This window comes from Vicia villosa, linkage group LG3 (genome assembly GCF_029867415.1).
Source record: "Vicia villosa cultivar HV-30 ecotype Madison, WI linkage group LG3, Vvil1.0, whole genome shotgun sequence".
Taxonomy (NCBI): Eukaryota; Viridiplantae; Streptophyta; class Magnoliopsida; order Fabales; family Fabaceae; genus Vicia; species Vicia villosa.
The window spans coordinates 38,441,019-38,459,128 of record NC_081182.1 but is presented as its reverse complement, the minus strand read 5'-3'; the positions used below and the strand labels follow the sequence as shown (position 1 = coordinate 38,459,128).

The window sequence follows — 18,110 nt, the reverse complement described above, 5'->3', positions numbered from 1 at the left end:
GTATAAAATAATACTTGAATATTTAACATAAGAGAAAAACTAATATAATACGATGAAAGAATGTTTGATTATATTAATGTATAATATTTAAAAGAGAAAGATTGAATAAAATAGAGATAAAATTTAGCGAGGTGAGAAAAATCAATGTGCTATTTTGAAATAAAACAATATAAATATTAATATATATTTTTTAAAATTTATAACTATGCGGGCCTAATGGGCTATCCACGGCCTATATTGCTAGCCCTAATGGGTATCGGGCTTTTCATGGCTGAACTAAAAAAGCCCTGAAAAATACAGACTCTAATTTTAAGGCTTAATCCTAATGATTTTTCTGGTCTGGTGGGTCGGTCCATATGGGCTAATCCATTTTGACAACTCTACCCTCAAGCTTATGATACTAGGGATGGACAACAATCGGTTACGGTTAGGTTCGGATAAAAAAACCCCAATCCGATCAAACCAACAGACCAGAATATCACATCCAATTTCGTCCATCTGGTACCTCGGTTAAGGCGGTTTCGGCTTAAACGGGTTTTCGGTTATTCTGATGGGTTGTTGCGGTTTTAAAAGTATAAGAGAAAGAGCTAAAAAAACACACAAATTTTCAGCAAAATCAACCACTTATGTTGCAATTTTTCCACCATGTATTTCTTCTCCATTTCCATCTTCTTCTTAAAAAAGATAACAATCTAGCAGTGACTGTTGTATTTTTTTCCTTCGTTGAAGCAAATACATGGAAAAGATAAACTAAGATGCAATAGTAATGGATCCTGATCTAGTGATAGGCATTTAATTGTTGCTATTTTTTGCATTTAATTGAACATGATTGGTGGTGGAAAATCATGTGTTAGTGTATGTGACTGGAAGAAAAAAAAAACGAGGATGAAGGAAACAGAGAAAGAAAAGAGATGAAAGAAGATTAAGATTTTATACAAGTGAGTCTAATAAACAAATTAATTTTTGATTAGGTAAAATTTGATAGTAATCACTAAATATAATGTATATTTTAATGTTTAAAAGTAATTATTGTAACTTAAAGAAATGAAAGATTGGACTTGTGAATGAGAACTATCATGAGTTGTATTATGCAAATAATAGCCCTATTCTGTGCAAAGAGCAGCCTATTGTCCGAGTGCATTAGACTAAAAGTATTATTAAATAATTTTTTTACTATTGAACGGTCGGTGTTGGATTTCGCTGGATTAAAACTGTCAATCCGATTTCGTCAGTTTCAATCCATTTGTAACTCAAAAAATGTAATACGTGAACCCGTAAACCATTCTGAACCGACCCACTCTTTTATTTTCCATTGGTTACTACTGGTTTCGGGCGACAATGGATTTTTTGTCCACCCCTATATGATACTACCATACCTACCTACTTGTGATGCAAATGCCATATGTGAATTTCATGCGGGAACATCCAAATATTCCACTAAAAACTACAAGGCCTTAAAATTTATAGTTCAAGAGCTAATTGACATCAAATTATTATCCTTTAAAGAAGAGGGTCTGAATGTAAAGAACAATCCAATGCCCGTTCATGTTGGCCCGTCTGTGAAGGCTGTTGAGGAATCCGTAAAGTGTGATGTGATCAAAAAAGTAAGAAGTGTGAAAACTTCATTGTTTCTGATTCGCAAAAAGTTGTTAAAGCGTGGTATGATCCCAGAGGTCCATGCCAGTTGTGAAATATGTCTGGATGATCTAGACAATTGTGAAGAATTAAAGAGATGCCTTCAAAAGCTGATGGATCAAGGGTTGTTTAGATATGCAATGTGAAAGACGATGAAAGCATTGCCACCCTTGAACCCTTTGATGATAAAACCAAGAGGGGTCAAAGACCTCTTGAGATCCCATATCCAAGAAAGTATGCTTAATTGCCATTAAAACGAATGTCTCACTTAGCCTTTTGTGTTCCAACTCCATTCCCTTTCGAGAGCATGAAAGCAATTCCCTTGAACTACAATACTACAACTTATGTGAAAATTTGAAACAGAAGCAGGGAAAGAAAACCATTGATAATAACACAACCCAGTGTCACTAATTTAGCTGGTACTGGAGGAATGACTCGCAATGGTTGAGTATTCACTCCCGAGCAATTGCAAAAAAAAGAAATATGAGACACCGGCAAGGTCCTCAAAAGGGAGAGAAATTTTAGACTCAGACAAGGAACATGGACCATCGAAATGGACCGTGTCCCAAGATGAGGTTGAAGAATTTCTTAAGATCAACAAGAAGAGTGACTATTAGGTAATGGATCAATTGAATCACATTTCGTCCAAGATATCCATCTTATCCATGCTTTTGAGGTCTGAAGCACATAAAGAAGCATTGGTGAAAATCTTGAGCGCAACCCGTGTGACTTAGGATATCACTGTAGATTAATTTGATGAGTTGATAACTAATATCACTGCCAGTAGATGCTTGGGGTTCAGTGAAGAAGAACTACTAGTGAAAGGGCAAGCCCCTAATAAGGCTTTGCACATATCTATGAGGTGTCTCGACACCATCCTCTCAAGAGTTTTGGTGGATACGAGCTCGTCCTTGAATGTCATGCCAAAATCAACACTCATGAAGTTGACTGTGGAAGGAGTCCTTATGAGACCTAAGTGAGTGTAAGGGATACATCAAGGTATAGTATTACAATAAACTACAAAATTGAAATTATGATAAATTGCTCAATTCAAAATTACAACAAACGATAATATGAAAATATCTAAAAATACGACAAAACAACAAAATACACAAATGAAATTACACTGTTATCGACGAAGCAATTTCAGATGTTCCATTCCATTGCTCTTGATGGTAACATAACATTGAGGGAGACCAACTCATCATTGAGTTGGAACGAGTGATATCTAAAGCTCAAAAGATATTGATATACTCCTTCGAGTCCATTCTAAGTTTGATGAAGAAAATAAATAACATGAGGAGGACCCCCACCACTCTTGCAAATATTTTTAAAAGGTTGTTGAGAATCATTGATCGGTCAAAATCTATCTTCAAGATCAAATTTAGTTATTTGTTGAATAGAAGAATTAGTCTAAGGTTTTGACGCCCATAAGTAGTGAAAATAAAAAGATAATGAAAGCACAACTCTTGGCTTAAAAAATGACAATTTTTCCCCATTAGCGTGGCAATGAGATTATGAAGAGGCATTATTTCCAAAACATGTTCGAAGGGCCGAAAGAGAAAAATGCTTTAATAGCTTTCTTCTTATAACATACTTTCCTTGTATTTGATATTGTCTTGGTGACAAAATCATGATAACACTCCCTTCCCATTTAAGCATTCAATAACATCATTTAATTTTACACATTCTTGTTGTGACAGTTTCATTAGTGCATTCTTGCAAGATATGTTTTTTTATTCGTTCAAATGAGTTAATCTATATATCTAGACGAGAACGCTAACTGGCCATATAAATTAGGTATAGAGTCATTCTTAGCTTTGCCATTCTTCTTGCTTCCTTGTTTGGTTTCTTAATCTCCCATTATGCTTGTCTCTACTTTCTTGAACCTTCCTCCATAATTTGTATTACTTGTAGCCAACTTTTATTCATATTTTATATACTTATCAAACCTTGCAAGTAGTTTGTTGAAGGTTTATGGGCTATGATTCCATTAATTTTGGCGAATTTGGACTGTGGTTGAAGTTTGAGACTTAACTGATATTTTTTATATCATCACCAACTCTCTTGATCAGTATTGATTTTCCGCTGAACATCTCAATGTAGGATCACATTGATTTGTCTTTCCCCCGTCTGATGGACCCCATGTTTTCCACTGACTTTGTCTGTCTTTGAGATGCAGTGAAATGCGTAGAAAAGCGTCAACAAAGTTCTCCTTAGAATCCAATTGACTTGTTTCTTAGTCCTCTAAACTAAGACATAGCCCCTGATTTTAAAATGATAACAAACATCTTCCCCATGATGAAGATGAAATGCCTCAGTCGATCTCCTTCTCACTCTGATTTTGGTGGAGAACGCCTTATAGGCGACGAGGAATGTGTTATGCGTCTTCTCTAGCCTTAAGTTATTGAAGGAATAATCACTTTGATTTGTGACTAAATTCTTATGGAGAATATGAGGTGGGGAATGGCTGTAGTTTGAATTACTGGCTTCTTAAAGTTGTTTGTTTTGAAACTCCAAGGTTGTGATCTATATATTGAATGTTTCAATCAAGTTTCTCAACAAGATGTTTTGTTTCATTGTTTGTTGTATGATCCCTATAGTGAGGCTATGAGGTGCTATGTCGCCCATTTCTTGGAGTAAATATTTGTTTATTTCTATTGGTACGAGATGTCCATCATTTAGTGGGGCGGATAACAAACTTCTCAGCCTCATATAAGGTTTGATATGATTTTGTGGGTATGATGAGGAAGTTGTGAGCCAATATTTCCGGTTGGAGTTTCTTCTCACTATTTTTCTGGCCATAAATCTTCGTCGGTTGGAGTTACGAGTCGTTCTGTTTCTCTGATTTTCCATTTAGACGTTTGAGTAATGGTTGAACGTTATCTTTTGTTTCCACATGCGACTCATATGTTCCTTTCGATCAATAAATGATTATTTGATAGTAGATTTAGGTAGGTTTAGAGAGCTTTTGAATTATGAGTCCTCTATGATCTATCACTCTTAGTGGGTTAGAGATGGTACCTGCAAACGTTCTGAAGCCTATGTCAATGAATGTTGAATGAGAAAGGTATAAAGATTATAAAATTTATGTGTATCATTAACTTTTGATGTTTTCGATCCCTTATATAGAATATTTTTATTGTTTATATAGATCTATTATCATTAACCAAATAATCGCAATCAAAAGAGATATTTTATTCTTTGATCTTACATCGTTATAAAATACTAATATAAATGTTTCCTACTTGAGTGGATTTCATATATAATACCGTTGGGTCTTTGTTTGAATCCTATAGAAACAAGTTTATATCATGTTGAAAATTATGAACCTGGTGTTAACAAATACTTGAATCAATCCTAATTTAAATGATAAATTAAAATAATTATTTATCTTAATTAAAATTTTAAAGTGAATATCATATATTACCAATATAGTGAAAAAAATGTATCAATATCATCATTCATTCATGTTTGAATTTTGAAGAAGCCGTTATTCATTCTAAACCTATACATGCATACACCCCAATATCATTCACAATTGCTGATTTATTATATTTGGAGGCAAATTCACACATTTTTGGCGGCAACAATGTATTTCATGAAAAAGAAATTACACTTTTTTGCCAAAAAATAACCAATTAAGATACTCATCACAATTTCTTTTCCTAGCGCGTGTATCTCCTGTATTTCTCTCCGTACCAAATTACAATTCAATGATTTTCTATTTCAGGCCTTAGTTTATACAATAATTTTTTTTCTTCATTTTTTACAATCATATTATTTTTATATGCAATATATTATTTTTTTAAAACTTTTAAATTTTATTTGACATCAAACAATTTTTCTTTTTACAAAAAATAATTTCTGTTGAGGGTTTTAAACAAGTTAAAAATAATTTAGAACGAAGAAAACTAAATGCTAAATTTATCGTTTAAATGATAGTATAATTCATTTTTTTAAATTTAAATAAATTGTGACTCTTTGCAGAAATTTTTCAATTATAATATTATATATATATATATATATATATATATATATATATATATATATATATATTGAAAATTTATAGAAAAATTGTAAAAAAAAATATATTTTATGTATTTTACTGATTTGAATTTGGGTGAAAAAATCCGAACTCAAAGAATATGGACGTAAGCGATATTTTACCACCTGAGCAACTTTTGAGTTTAAGTTTGAATTCGATACTGATTTCAAGTGTGAATTTAAATAATACGAAACCCGCACCCGACACGTTGCCATCCTTACCTCCAATGTCCTACTACTCTTTAGGAGGGAACAAGAAAAAATATAAAATCTCCAAAACCATCGCGTGAAGCCACGCTACCTACTCGCGCTTGTTCATGAGCGAGTATATATACCTACACCCAAAAACCCTCTTCAATTTTGGTTTCTGTGTAACCCACAACACTGAACATTAGAAAAAAAAAACTTCACCGTAGAAAACTCAAAAAAGCTTCATAGAACCGCAAAACCCAGAAACCCAATATTCACCCAACAAAATCAAAACTCATAACTTCCATTCAATCCAACCCTAAATCACCAAAATATTTTTTTCTCATTCGATTTCTAGGGTTTCGCTTTCTCATAAAATTTCCAAGTTTTACCATCAAACTCACCTTCAACTGATGGCGCCGTGTTGTTTTTCTTCTCAATTAGAGTGATTCCGAACACCCAATTGGTTGTAGAAAACAATCATCGAATACCCATTTGCTAGTTTTCTACAGAGCGGAAAAAGTTTTTATTTTTCCATTTTTTCAGTTTTGTTTATCTAACTTCTTGGTGGAGTTTTATTTATATTTTGTTTTGCATTGTTGTCATGCGATCCTTAGCTTCTTCATCGGGTAGGGGTAATGGTGATTCGGGTTCGAAGGTTAGGAAGAAACATAAGAAGTTGGATGCAATATGTGAGGAAGAGTATAATCGAAACCATGGTGAGTTGAATGAGGGTGATAATTTGAATGAGGAGGGTTCAGGGGTTCGGAGAAGCTCGCGGGTTAGGCGTGTTCCGGTTGTATTTGACGCCTCACCTTCGCCTAAGAAGAAACGGCAGAGGTTAGGGAAAGATGTAATGGTGAAGAGTGTGGAAGGTGATAAGAATTTAGGGAGAGAAAATGGGGGTTCTGTTGGTTTGAGATGGAGTTTGAGGTCGAGGTCAAGGGGTAAGAATGTCAGTTTTGAAGTGGAGGAGAGAGAATTGCCACGTAGGAAAAGGAAGCTGTTTGATGAGGAGTTGGAGGTTATAGAGGTTGATAAGAATGAGGAATTGGAGGTTGTGGAGGGTGATAGGAAGGAGGAATTGGAGGTTGTAGAGGTTGATAATAATGAGGAATTGGAGGTTGTGGAGGGTGATAGGAAAGTGGAATTGGAGGTTGTGGAGGGTGATGGGAAGGAGGAATTGGAGGTTGATAAGAAAGTGGAGTTGAAAGGTTATACACGAAAAAGGTCTAGGTCGAAGAGAATGGGGAAATTTGAAGCGACAAAGTATGTAAAAGGGCTTGAGGAAAATGAGTGTCAAGCAGTGGAACTTGTAGTTGTATTGAACCAAGGGGAGGGGAGTGCTTCGGTTCCGGAGACTGAATTGGCTGATGAAAATCCAAAAGATTTGAGAGATGAGAATGCTGCTTCTGAGATGGGGAATGAGGAGAGAATTGAAACTGACAATTTGCAAGCAGAGGAATGTAGTGGCAATGTTGAACCGTCTCTAGTGGAACATGTAGAAACTGTTGATGTGGGTGATCAAGTAGAGAGTGAGAAGGAAGAAAAAGATGCAAGTGACGAGGTTGAAATTGCTGGAGTTTCAACTAAACAGGTAGATAATGAAGGTTCTGTTGATAAGGAGGTTCACATTGAAGAAAATATCTCGAAAGATGAGAATATTGGGAGGAAGGATGAGTTGAAACAAGCATCGAAAGACAAGTCTGGGTACCGATGTATCAAAGAGGGCAGACGGTGTGGTTTGTGTGGAAGAGGAAGCGATGGTAAGCCTCCAAAAAGGTTAACTCAGGATAAAGGTGAAAGTGAGAATGAAGCTTATAGCGGCTCATCAGCTTCAGAGCAGCCTACTTATGATACCTGGGATGGTTTTGATGACGAACCTGGTTGGCTTGGGCGTCTTTTGGGCCCTATTAATGATCGTTATGGTATAGCTGGAATATGGGTGCATCAGAATTGTGCTGTATGGAGTCCAGAGGTGTGATTTTAATCTAATAGTTTCTTCAATCTTGGTTTGCATCGGTAAATCAAACACATTTTCTTGAATCATGATTTTTAGCATTCGATTCTGCATATCTGTGGTTGAACGTTAGTCTAGGGCTTGAGAAAATGATTGTGCTGAATACGCCAATTCTCGTGTCCTAGTAAGAGTATTGCTAATGGTAACAATCTCCCCCTCAACCCTTGAGGGCTATTTAAAGACTTTCTAAGAAAAACCAACATAACAATCTTAACAACCACCTAACAAACTTATCAACTTGCTAACTAATTTCTATTAGCTTCTTAACTCCAATCCTAACAACTCCTCTTTATTCTAAATCCCAACATATGTAGATAAAACACTAGATTTTCTTCCTTTTACTTAATCATTTGTGTCATTTCAATTATTTAATTTTTTTTTTTTAATACAATATGGATGTTATATAATGAATATTTGTCCATGGAGATCAGAAGGTATTGTCAACTTGTGAAGTGGAATGTTCTTCTCATTCTTTATCAAAACTTTGTCACATGCTAATAATCTTCCTATTTGAAGCTTAGTCACCTTTCCAAGTAAATATTCATTTTGACAAACTCTTGCAGGTTTATTTTGCTGGCTTGGGATGCTTAAAAAATGTGAGGGCTGCACTTTGTCGAGGAAGAGCACTGAAGTGCACACGTTGTGGGAGGCGAGGGGCAACCATTGGTTGTCGTGTTGACCGTTGTCCTAAAACTTATCATTTGGTTGGCTCCATATTCTTTCTTTTGAAATGCAATTCAAAATATTCTACAAACAAAGAAAACATGTTTTTTTTTTACCAATCTTAACCAAATCTAACACTCTATCTATCTTTTGCAGGCTTGTGCAAGAGCAAATGGTTGCATCTTTGATCATCGGAAGTTTCTTATAGCTTGCACAGATCATCTGCATCTTTTCCAACCTTGTGGTAATAAATATTTAGTCCGGATAAAGAAGTTGAGGGCTAGGAAAATGATGTGGGAGACGAGGAAGCGTTCAAATGATGCTTCAAGAAAGGATATTGATGCAGAAGAGAGATGGTTGGAAAATTGTGGGGAGGATGAAGAATTTTTGAAACGCGAGAACAAGAGGCTTCAACGTGATCTATTGAGAATAGCCCCAATGTATATTGGTGGTTCAGACTCTGCTGGCAGTGAAAACTCATTTCAGGGATGGGAATCTGTTGCTGGGCTTAAAGATGTCATCCGTTGTATGAAAGAAGTTGTTATTATTCCTCTGCTATATCCTGATTTCTTTGATAATTTAGGGCTTACACCTCCAAGAGGCGTTCTTTTGCATGGGTATCCTGGAACAGGGAAAACTTTAGTGGTCCGGTCATTGATAGGTGCATGTGCTCGTGGAGATAGACGGATTGCATATTTTGCCCGTAAAGGTGCAGATTGCTTGGGGAAATATGTTGGTGATGCTGAGCGTCAACTAAGACTGTTATTTCAAGTTGCTGAAAAATGTCAACCTTCTATTATATTCTTTGATGAGATTGATGGACTGGCACCCTGCCGAACTCCACAGCAAGACCAGACGCATAGTTCTGTCGTATCAACATTGCTTGCCCTTATGGATGGTTTAAAATCTAGGGGCTCAGTTGTGGTCATAGGTGCAACAAACCGTCCTGACGCTGTTGATCCAGCACTTAGGCGCCCTGGAAGATTTGATCGGGAAATTTACTTTCCGTTGCCATCAACTGAAGACAGAGCTTCCATTCTTTCTCTTCACACACAAAAGTGGCCAAAACCAATTAGTGGATCCTTGCTTGGCTGGATTGCAAAGAAAACTTCTGGCTTTGCAGGTGCTGATCTTCAGGCTCTTTGTACCCAAGCGGCTATGAATGCGCTGAAGAGAAATTTCCCTTTGCAAAAGGTTCTATCTGTAGCTGAAAAAAGAAATTCTTCTGGTTGTAAGAACACTCCTCTCCCATCATTTACCGTGGAGGAGAGGGATTGGGTAGAGGCTTTTTCTTCTTCGCCATTACCGTGTTCCCAAAGAGAAGCTGGAAATGCTGCAAATGATGTAGTATGCTCCCCTCTTCCTGTCCAACTTATTCCTTGTTTATTGCGTCCATTATGCACTATTCTTGTATCTCTTTATCTCGATGAACGTCTGTGGTTGCCACTTCCTATATCCAAAGCCATGACATTGATTAAGGATGTAATAATTTCTGCTCTAGACAAAAAGAAAATGCCCATTGATCATTGGTGGTTGCACCTTGATGATTTTCTTCAAGAAACTAATGTTGCTTATGAGATAAGTAAGTGCCTTAGTTTTTCCGGCATTTTATCTGCCAACCATGGTTTTTCCGGTTCTTGCGATATTGTGGATCACGCCGATGACAAACCCTCCATGAAAAACCATGTTAACCTGTGTAATGGTAGATTAGCAGACATGGGAGTGACCAACAAATCAGGTTTTAGAATATTGATTTATGGTAATCCCCGATCTGGCCAGAGACATCTTGCTTCATGCCTTCTTTACTGCTTTATTGGAAATATTGAAGTACAAAAGATTGATATGGCAACTATTTCACAAGAAGGACATGGAGATATTGTGCAAGGGATTGCACAAATATTAAGTATGTTTCTTTTTCCTAGTTTTTACCTATGCAATGTTGGTTATTAACATACTATCCTTTTGGAGTTAATTGTTGACTACGACTCCGTTTAGCCTGACCTACTGTTTGCTTATTTTCTCCTCAAAGCTGGGCCAAACAGTATTTTTCAAAAGATTTTCAAGTAGTTAAATAAAGTTTTTCAAATCAAATAGGACATTTAACAATTTTATCTATCTTTCATCATTTAACTCAAATTTATCGAACGGCGTCATTTGATCAATGTAATTGACCCCAATTAGTGGAATAAGGCTTGATTCTTGTTGTTGCTGTTGTTTTGTCATTTAACTCAAATTCTATCATTCTATAAAAAAATCTTTTTAGCTAACAAATAACAATAGTTATAAAAAAACTTTAACTTTATTTCTTAAGTTCTTAATTTCATCTTTAATTCTGAAGTAGCTTTTAATGCAAAAATAAGTGAGACCAAACAGAACCTAAGTATGCTAATTAACAAAAACTCAGGGATATAATAAGCTATCCGACATTTGCTTACTGTTTGTTGAGGCTATGACTTTTGGCTAATGCTTACAAAAAGTGCTTTTTATCTCCAGCCCTTAAAAGATGTCAAGTGTGAGAGTTAATCAACTTTGTTGCTCTATGCAAAAACATGGAGGCTCAAATGCTTTATAATTGTAGTAACTTCTAGATCCAATACTGATTAGTTTCTATGTGGCAGTGAAATGTGCTAGCATGAAATCTTGTGTAATATTCATGCCTAGAATTGATTTGTGGGCTGTGGAGGAGGATTTCAAAACTGCTGAAAAGACGGATTCCTGCTCAATAAATCAACTATCATCTGCAATAGACAAGTCCTGTTTCCCACCCAGCCAAATTGTTGAGAAGGAAAATGGGATCAATACTGGGAAACACCCAGCAGATATGATCGAATTTCAATCCAACAAAAAGGCTTCATATGCCTGGATGACATTTATTGAGCAGGTGGAGTCCATTGGTTTATCCACATCCTTGATGATTCTGGTACAAATACTTTATCTTGCATTTAATAAGTAAAAAGTTTTTGACAATCGGTTCCTATAATTTTAGCGCCTTTATTTTCAATTAAATGTTTTATATTTTCATAAGCTCTGCTATTTCTTATTTCTCAGAGAGTATACATTAATAATAATACTAATTCTAACAAGATCCTTATATATATTTTTCATTTGTAACAGGCTACTTCAGAAATTCCATATCCTGAACTTCCACACAAGATAAGAGGATTCTTCAAAAGCTATCAATCAAAGGACAGACAATCAGCTCCTACTGTGCAAACAGTTCCTCAGTTCTCTCTGCAGATTGACGAGAATTTCGATCAGGACTTGGCAATCAATCTATCTGCAATAGAGCTTTTAAGAAATGTAACTGAGCAGCGGATTCAATTGATTCATCAGAGATCTCATTCTCACATGGGAGTCCAGAAGCTTGACAGAGCCTTTGAATCAATTGAAGTTTGTAAAGATAATGTCACTCAGAGAAAAGAAAACGAACCAGGCCATGAGAAGAAGGGTGAAGGCCAATTTCCTGAATCCTTGGCCAAAGTTCCCCAACCCAACAACAGTAGGTCGCTAAAAGGAAAGTCGAATCTTTTAATGGCAATATCCACATTTGGCTATCAAATTCTTCTATACCCTCATTTTGCTGAACTTTGTTGGGTCACTTCAAAACTCAAAGAAGGTCCTTGTTCTGATGTGAGTGGGCCTTGGAAGGGCTGGCCTTTTAATTCGTGTGTAATCCGTCCTACCAATTCACAAGACAAGGTGGTAATTTCTAGTAGCTCTGGTGGCACTAAAAGCAAAGAAAGTGCCGGTTTAGTTAGAGGCTTGGTTGCTGTTGGTTTATCAGCATACAAAGGTGTTTATAAATCAGTTCGGGAAGTTTCCCTTGAGATAAGGAAAGTACTTGAGATCTTAACTGAGACAATTAACATGAAAATTCAAGCTGGGAGAAACAGACATCAATATCTGCGTATTTTATCCCAAGTGGCTTATTTGGAAGATATGGTCAACAACTGGGCTTATGGATTGTTAAGGTATTTATTTTTTTACCTTTTGGTCTGTTTGAATTGACTTATTTTAGTTATTTTTTGACATAAACACTTGTAAGATTGTTTGAGAGAGTTTATGGAGACAAATTATGAGATATTTATTAGTTCTCTAGGATAGCTTTTGGAAATGACTTATAGCTTATATAAAAACAGTATAACTGTATTTTATCTTTTGTTATAGAAATAACTTAATGTAAATGCGCATCATGCTATAAGTGCCTAATTAAACTGTTAATCAAAATAAAACTTTATATACATGTTTGTTTTTTTTTTTGCTTTCTGTATGATTAGGTCTTTTAACAGTTATTCCTTCCATTTCAGTCTAGATCAGGCTTCCCCAGAGCTTGCAGCAAAGGTCATACCTGCAGCTTCCGGGTCTTTAAACAGTCATCTTGCATGTGAAGACCGCCACATAGCCGAAGGTGAGGATTGCCATTTGGTTTCTCCTGCTGGTAGTGATGATTTGGAGACACTGGAGAAAAGTCCTAAGGGAGTTCCTACCGTAACAACCGAGCAGCATTCCTTGAACGAAATAAATGATAATTTAGGTGATACTGATTGTGAAGGCCAAAGAATACATTCTGAAGGATCTCCACATAACCATCGTTGTGCAGATACGAATATTATCAACTCTTGTCTTATAAACCAATCTCTTCATCCATCCCTGAATCAGGAGAATGGGGTGTTATCTGGAGTGTCTGAATCAGTAACTGCTGAAAATCACGAAGCTGCAGGTGGAGAACTTGGAATATCGAAAGACTTGAATAAATCCACATGCACTCGCCCTACAGTCATTTCTGAAAATGGATTTCACACCTGTGAGCAGGAGAATATTGAGATTGGCAGTTCTAAATCAAGTGATATTGAATCTGATAAACATGAGAATACTTTAGATATCAATGCCTGTTCAAGTAAGGACAGTGGTCCAGATGAATCTGGGGTTGTTTGCTTTTACCAATGTTGCCCTCATTGTCTCAGAAGCCTCTATCATTTGACGCGAAAAATACTTGTTCGCGAATGGGGATCGAATAGAAGCCATTGGACAATAGAAGATGTCCATGATGCTGTTTCTACATTATCCGTGGATCTTATTTCAGCAGTTAGAAAATGTTACATGGAAAAAGCTTTCACTGATTTATCCAATAAGAAAACATCTGTTGAATATTCGAACCTGACAACCTGTACTACTGAAAATCGAGGCAAAGATGTTGTGCCGGCTGAATGTGTTTCTCACTCAGCAAGTCAAAATGCTAGTATGAGTGAAGACGCATTAACCAATGAACCGGTAAAGCTTGATTTGAAATATGTTTTCAGAGATGGTGTGCTAGTTCCTATGGACCCTGCAAAGGATGCCTCTCTTCACTGTAAATTTGAGAAATTGTGTCTTTGTTCTCTAATAGAGTTGATAGTGAAAACTAAGGGCCCTTTAGATTAAGTTAGATTGTTTTATAGCTTTGAATGCTTAGCAAAATTTTGGTGCCTGACGCAGTTGTAAGTCAATTTTTATTAGATTAAGATATAGTTTTTTGACCACAGGAAATTCCCATGCAGCTTCTTTGAATGTTTTAATTCAACAGGAAAAAATAGAAGTCTTCAATCTTCCCATGTCAAATAGCTTTTAGATTTGAGTTATGAGATTATAATTCGGTGCAGTTGGGTTGGCAGGTTGATGTTTGATTGAACAAACATCGATGTAACCAACTTCATAAGTGTTGAATTGTCTAATCATGACCGAACAAACGTCGATGTAACCAACTTCTTAAGTGTTGAATTGTTTGATCTTGATTGAACAAATATCGATGTAACCAACTTTATAAGTGTTGAATCGTTTGATCTTGATTGAACAAACATCGATGTAACCAACTTCACAAGTGTTGAATCGTATGATCTTGAGAATGTAATCAACTTCATAAGTGTTGAATTGTATGATCTTGATTGAACAAAACCAACTTCATAAGTGTTGAATCGTATGATCTTGATTGAACAAACATCGGTGTAACCAACTTCATAAGTGTTGAATTGTCTGATCATGACCGAACAAGCGTCGATGTAACCAACTTCTTAAGTGTTGAATTGTTCGATCTTGATTGAACAAATATCGATGTAAGCAACTTTATAAGTGTTGAATCGTTTGATCTTGATTGAACAAACATCGATGTAACCAACTTCACAAGTGTTGAATCGTATGATCTTGAGAATGTAATCAACTTCATAAGTGTTGAATTGTATGATCTTGATTGAACAAACATCGGTGTAACCAACTTCATAAGTGTTTGAATCGTATGATCTTGATTGAACAAACATCGGTGTAACCAACTTCATAAGTGTTGAATTGTCTGATCATGACCGAACAAACGTCGATGTGACCAACTTCTTAAGTGTTGAATTGTTTGATCTTGATTGAATAAATATCGATGTAACCAACTTTATAAGTGTTGAATCGTTTGATCTTGATTGAACAAACATCGATGTAACCAACTTCACAAGTGTTGAATCGTATGATCTTGAGAATGTAATCAACTTCATAAGTGTTGAATTGTATGATCTTGATTGAACAAACATCGGTGTAACCAACTTCATAAGTGTTTGAATCGTATGATCTTGATTGAACAAACATCGGTGTAACCAACTTCATAAGTGTTGAATTGTCTGATCATGACCGAACAAACGTCGATGTGACCAACTTCTTAAGTGTTGAATTGTTTGATCTTGATTGAATAAATATCGATGTAACCAACTTTATAAGTGTTGAATCGTTTGATCTTGATTGAACAAACATCGATGTAACCAACTTCACAAGTGTTGAATCGTATGATCTTGAGAATGTAATCAACTTCATAAGTGTTGAATGGTATGATCTTGATTGAACAAACATCGGTGTAACCAACTTCATAAGTGTTGAATCGTATGATCTTGATTGAACAAACATCGGTGTAACCAATTTCGTAAGTGTTGAATCGTATGATCTTAATTGAACAAACATCGAATTTTGTATGGTAGGATACAATTTAAATCCCAACCTTTTTTCAAGTCACTTCATAGCCAAATGTTTAATAATCATTCATAATCTTATAATTTAAGATTTTTGTTTTGTTTCTGCAAGTGTCAAATAAGCGATGATTGACGGCATAAATAGAACACAATTTTGAAAAGGAAAATGCTAACCAGTGCCCTCAGGGCAAAGGTTAAGCATTTCAAAATAGTAACTTTATCTCGGTAATTTGCGTATTTAATGCCTTGAAAATTGAAATATTAAACTTTCTATAAAATATTTTCTTTTTTTGAAATGCTTAACCATTGCTCTGAGGGCACTGGTTAGCAAAACCCCTTTGAAAAAGATCATGATTCATAAATTAATAAAAATAAAGTTATGAAATTCAATAATTTATTTGAGTCAAATGATATTTATACGAAGACTTAGTCAGTAATAGATCAAAAATATTTTCTATTATAGTTTTTTTTAATATTAACTAACTTTGATACGTTAAAATCTATTGATTTTTATAAAAAAAAAGTCCCGGTTGTTTTTGTATGAATCACGAGTTTTAATATAAACTCCGTCGAATCCATTTTAAATTTAAGAGAAAAACAATTTGATTTTAAATTTAAGAGAAAAAACAATTTGATAATTTTAAAATTCGATTTAAATTTTAAAATTACTCTTATAATTTTACTCAATTTTTTTAAGTGAGGCTTCATGATACAACTGGACCACTTCAAACTGAGCAGAATAATGGACCTTCACAGTATAATGGACCTTCACAATTGTCATCCAGGCCCAAACGGGTTATTGAATGATTATGTTAAACAATAATAGTAAATATAATAATTTAACGGAATATTGAATGATTATGTTAAACAATAATAATAAATATAATAATTTAAATTAGTCAGTTTATATTAAGTAGTTAAGCAGTTTCTATAATACAGTTATAGTAAACAGTTTTATTCAATTACTTTTGTAATGTGTATTTAAAGGATTATGTGAATTAAAAATGGGCAGAAAATATTCAGAACAATTCCAGCCTTCCTCTTTCTTAGGAGACACATCCCTTCTCAAACTGGGATTAATACTAATTCTCTAACAAATATTTATCACTTCCTTATAATTAAAAAGTCTGATGCAATTAAAAAAATAAATATAGAATAAAAAAGGAACACAATAACAATACAAAGGTTTAACGTGAAAATTTCAAAATTAAGAAAAACAGCCTCTAAAAATTGTTATATATAACATAAAGATTACCTTCCACCACCCTCAAAGCTTTAATACACCTACACTCTGAAAAATAAATATAAAAATAAAATACAAGGTTAAGATATTTTTGATTGATGTATTTTGTAATGAATAACTTGATTTCACTATATAGTCTTGAATTTTCTTTTACTTTACAAACTTAAGCTATGTGCAACTTCTTCAACATATATATTTTCAACGAACACCAACAATCTCTACTTTGATTGAAAATAATACACCAGCTTCTATTGTCTACACACCAACCATCATAGTTCAAAAAAAACTATCCTACTACAACATAAAGAGTAGATTTACTTGAAACTACATCCATACAAGAATTTTATATTATCTTCACCGACAATCAAAGCATGACATCAAGACAATCGCAAGAAAGTCAAGATAAAGGATCACTTAAGATCGTATGGACAATCGTTAAGGCATCCGCCAACATAAGGCATCAAGGTACAAGATAAAGCATCACTTAAGATCATATGAACTTACATTATTTTCACCGACAATCAAAACATGGCATCACAACAATCGCAAACAAATCAAGTTCATTAAAACACATTAGGATGTCATAAGCCCTAATGATTTGAATTTATTACATTCGTTCATTAAAACACATTCATATAATAATATTAACAAACATGTTTTAAATTTAAATAAAACGCGCGAAGTTCATCATCATCTTTTTCACGAAACACCAACAAATTCATCAATGGAGTTTTTGAATTTTGGAACAAAACACGACACATTATTATACATTATGAAGCGAAATTTCACAAGAAACTTAAATGTGGCCTTTAATTTAACTAAAACTAAAAGAATAATTCAGAATCAAACAAAATTTGTATGAACCCTAAAATTTCAAACTAAAATTAAAGTGCACACATGATCAATCAATGCCCCAAACCTCAGGGCTTTTATTCCTCACATTGAAACAAGTATGACTGTATCAAGAATGATCAAAATGATACTCAGAATATGAAGTTCAAAGTCCATAAAATCGAACCTATTATGGAGAGATGAACACTTTGATTTAGTTACTTGTGAGGATGGAAAATGACCACCTTAGCACCCTTGAACCTCCAGGAGTGTAATGCAATCAACACTTTTCCTTGAAACTTCCTGAATTGCTCTAACCAAATCAAGTTGCAAGTCCCAAAACGTGAGAATTGGGTGCAATGATTTGGTGGTTACAGTTGTTATCTAATGCATATAGAAGTCTCTATGAGGTATGTATATAGTGTTTGAATGATTAGAATCTCAAGAACTTGAAAGTTTCAAGTGATTTGAAGAAATGGACTTTGGAAGTGAAAAATGGATTTTG

General features: G+C 34.8%; 1 protein-coding gene across 1 annotated transcript; it reads left to right on the top strand.

The window, feature by feature from the left end:
• The first annotated feature begins 6,054 nt into the window (after positions 1-6,054).
• LOC131661050 (uncharacterized) lies at positions 6,055-14,152 on the top strand. Its single transcript, XM_058930454.1, has 6 exons — positions 6,055-7,849; positions 8,455-8,595; positions 8,711-10,457; positions 11,173-11,474; positions 11,669-12,525; positions 12,862-14,152. Exons 1-6 carry the CDS (start codon positions 6,476-6,478, stop codon positions 13,973-13,975), a joined length of 5,535 nt encoding a protein of 1,844 aa, XP_058786437.1. The 5' UTR covers positions 6,055-6,475; the 3' UTR covers positions 13,976-14,152.
• The last annotated feature ends 3,958 nt before the right edge of the window (positions 14,153-18,110 follow it).

What these genes read in the sequence shown, in the direction of transcription:
- LOC131661050 (XM_058930454.1), top strand. Translation starts at nt 6,476, where the DNA reads ATGCGATCCTTAGCTTCTTCATCGGGTAGGGGTAATGGTGATTCGGGT. An exon ending in AGGGATTGCACAAATATTAA is followed by an intron (nt 10,458 to 11,172) that starts GTATGTTTCTTT and finishes TCTATGTGGCAG; the next exon opens with TGAAATGTGCTAGCATGAAA. An exon ending in CCACATCCTTGATGATTCTG is followed by an intron (nt 11,475 to 11,668) that starts GTACAAATACTT and finishes CATTTGTAACAG; the next exon opens with GCTACTTCAGAAATTCCATA.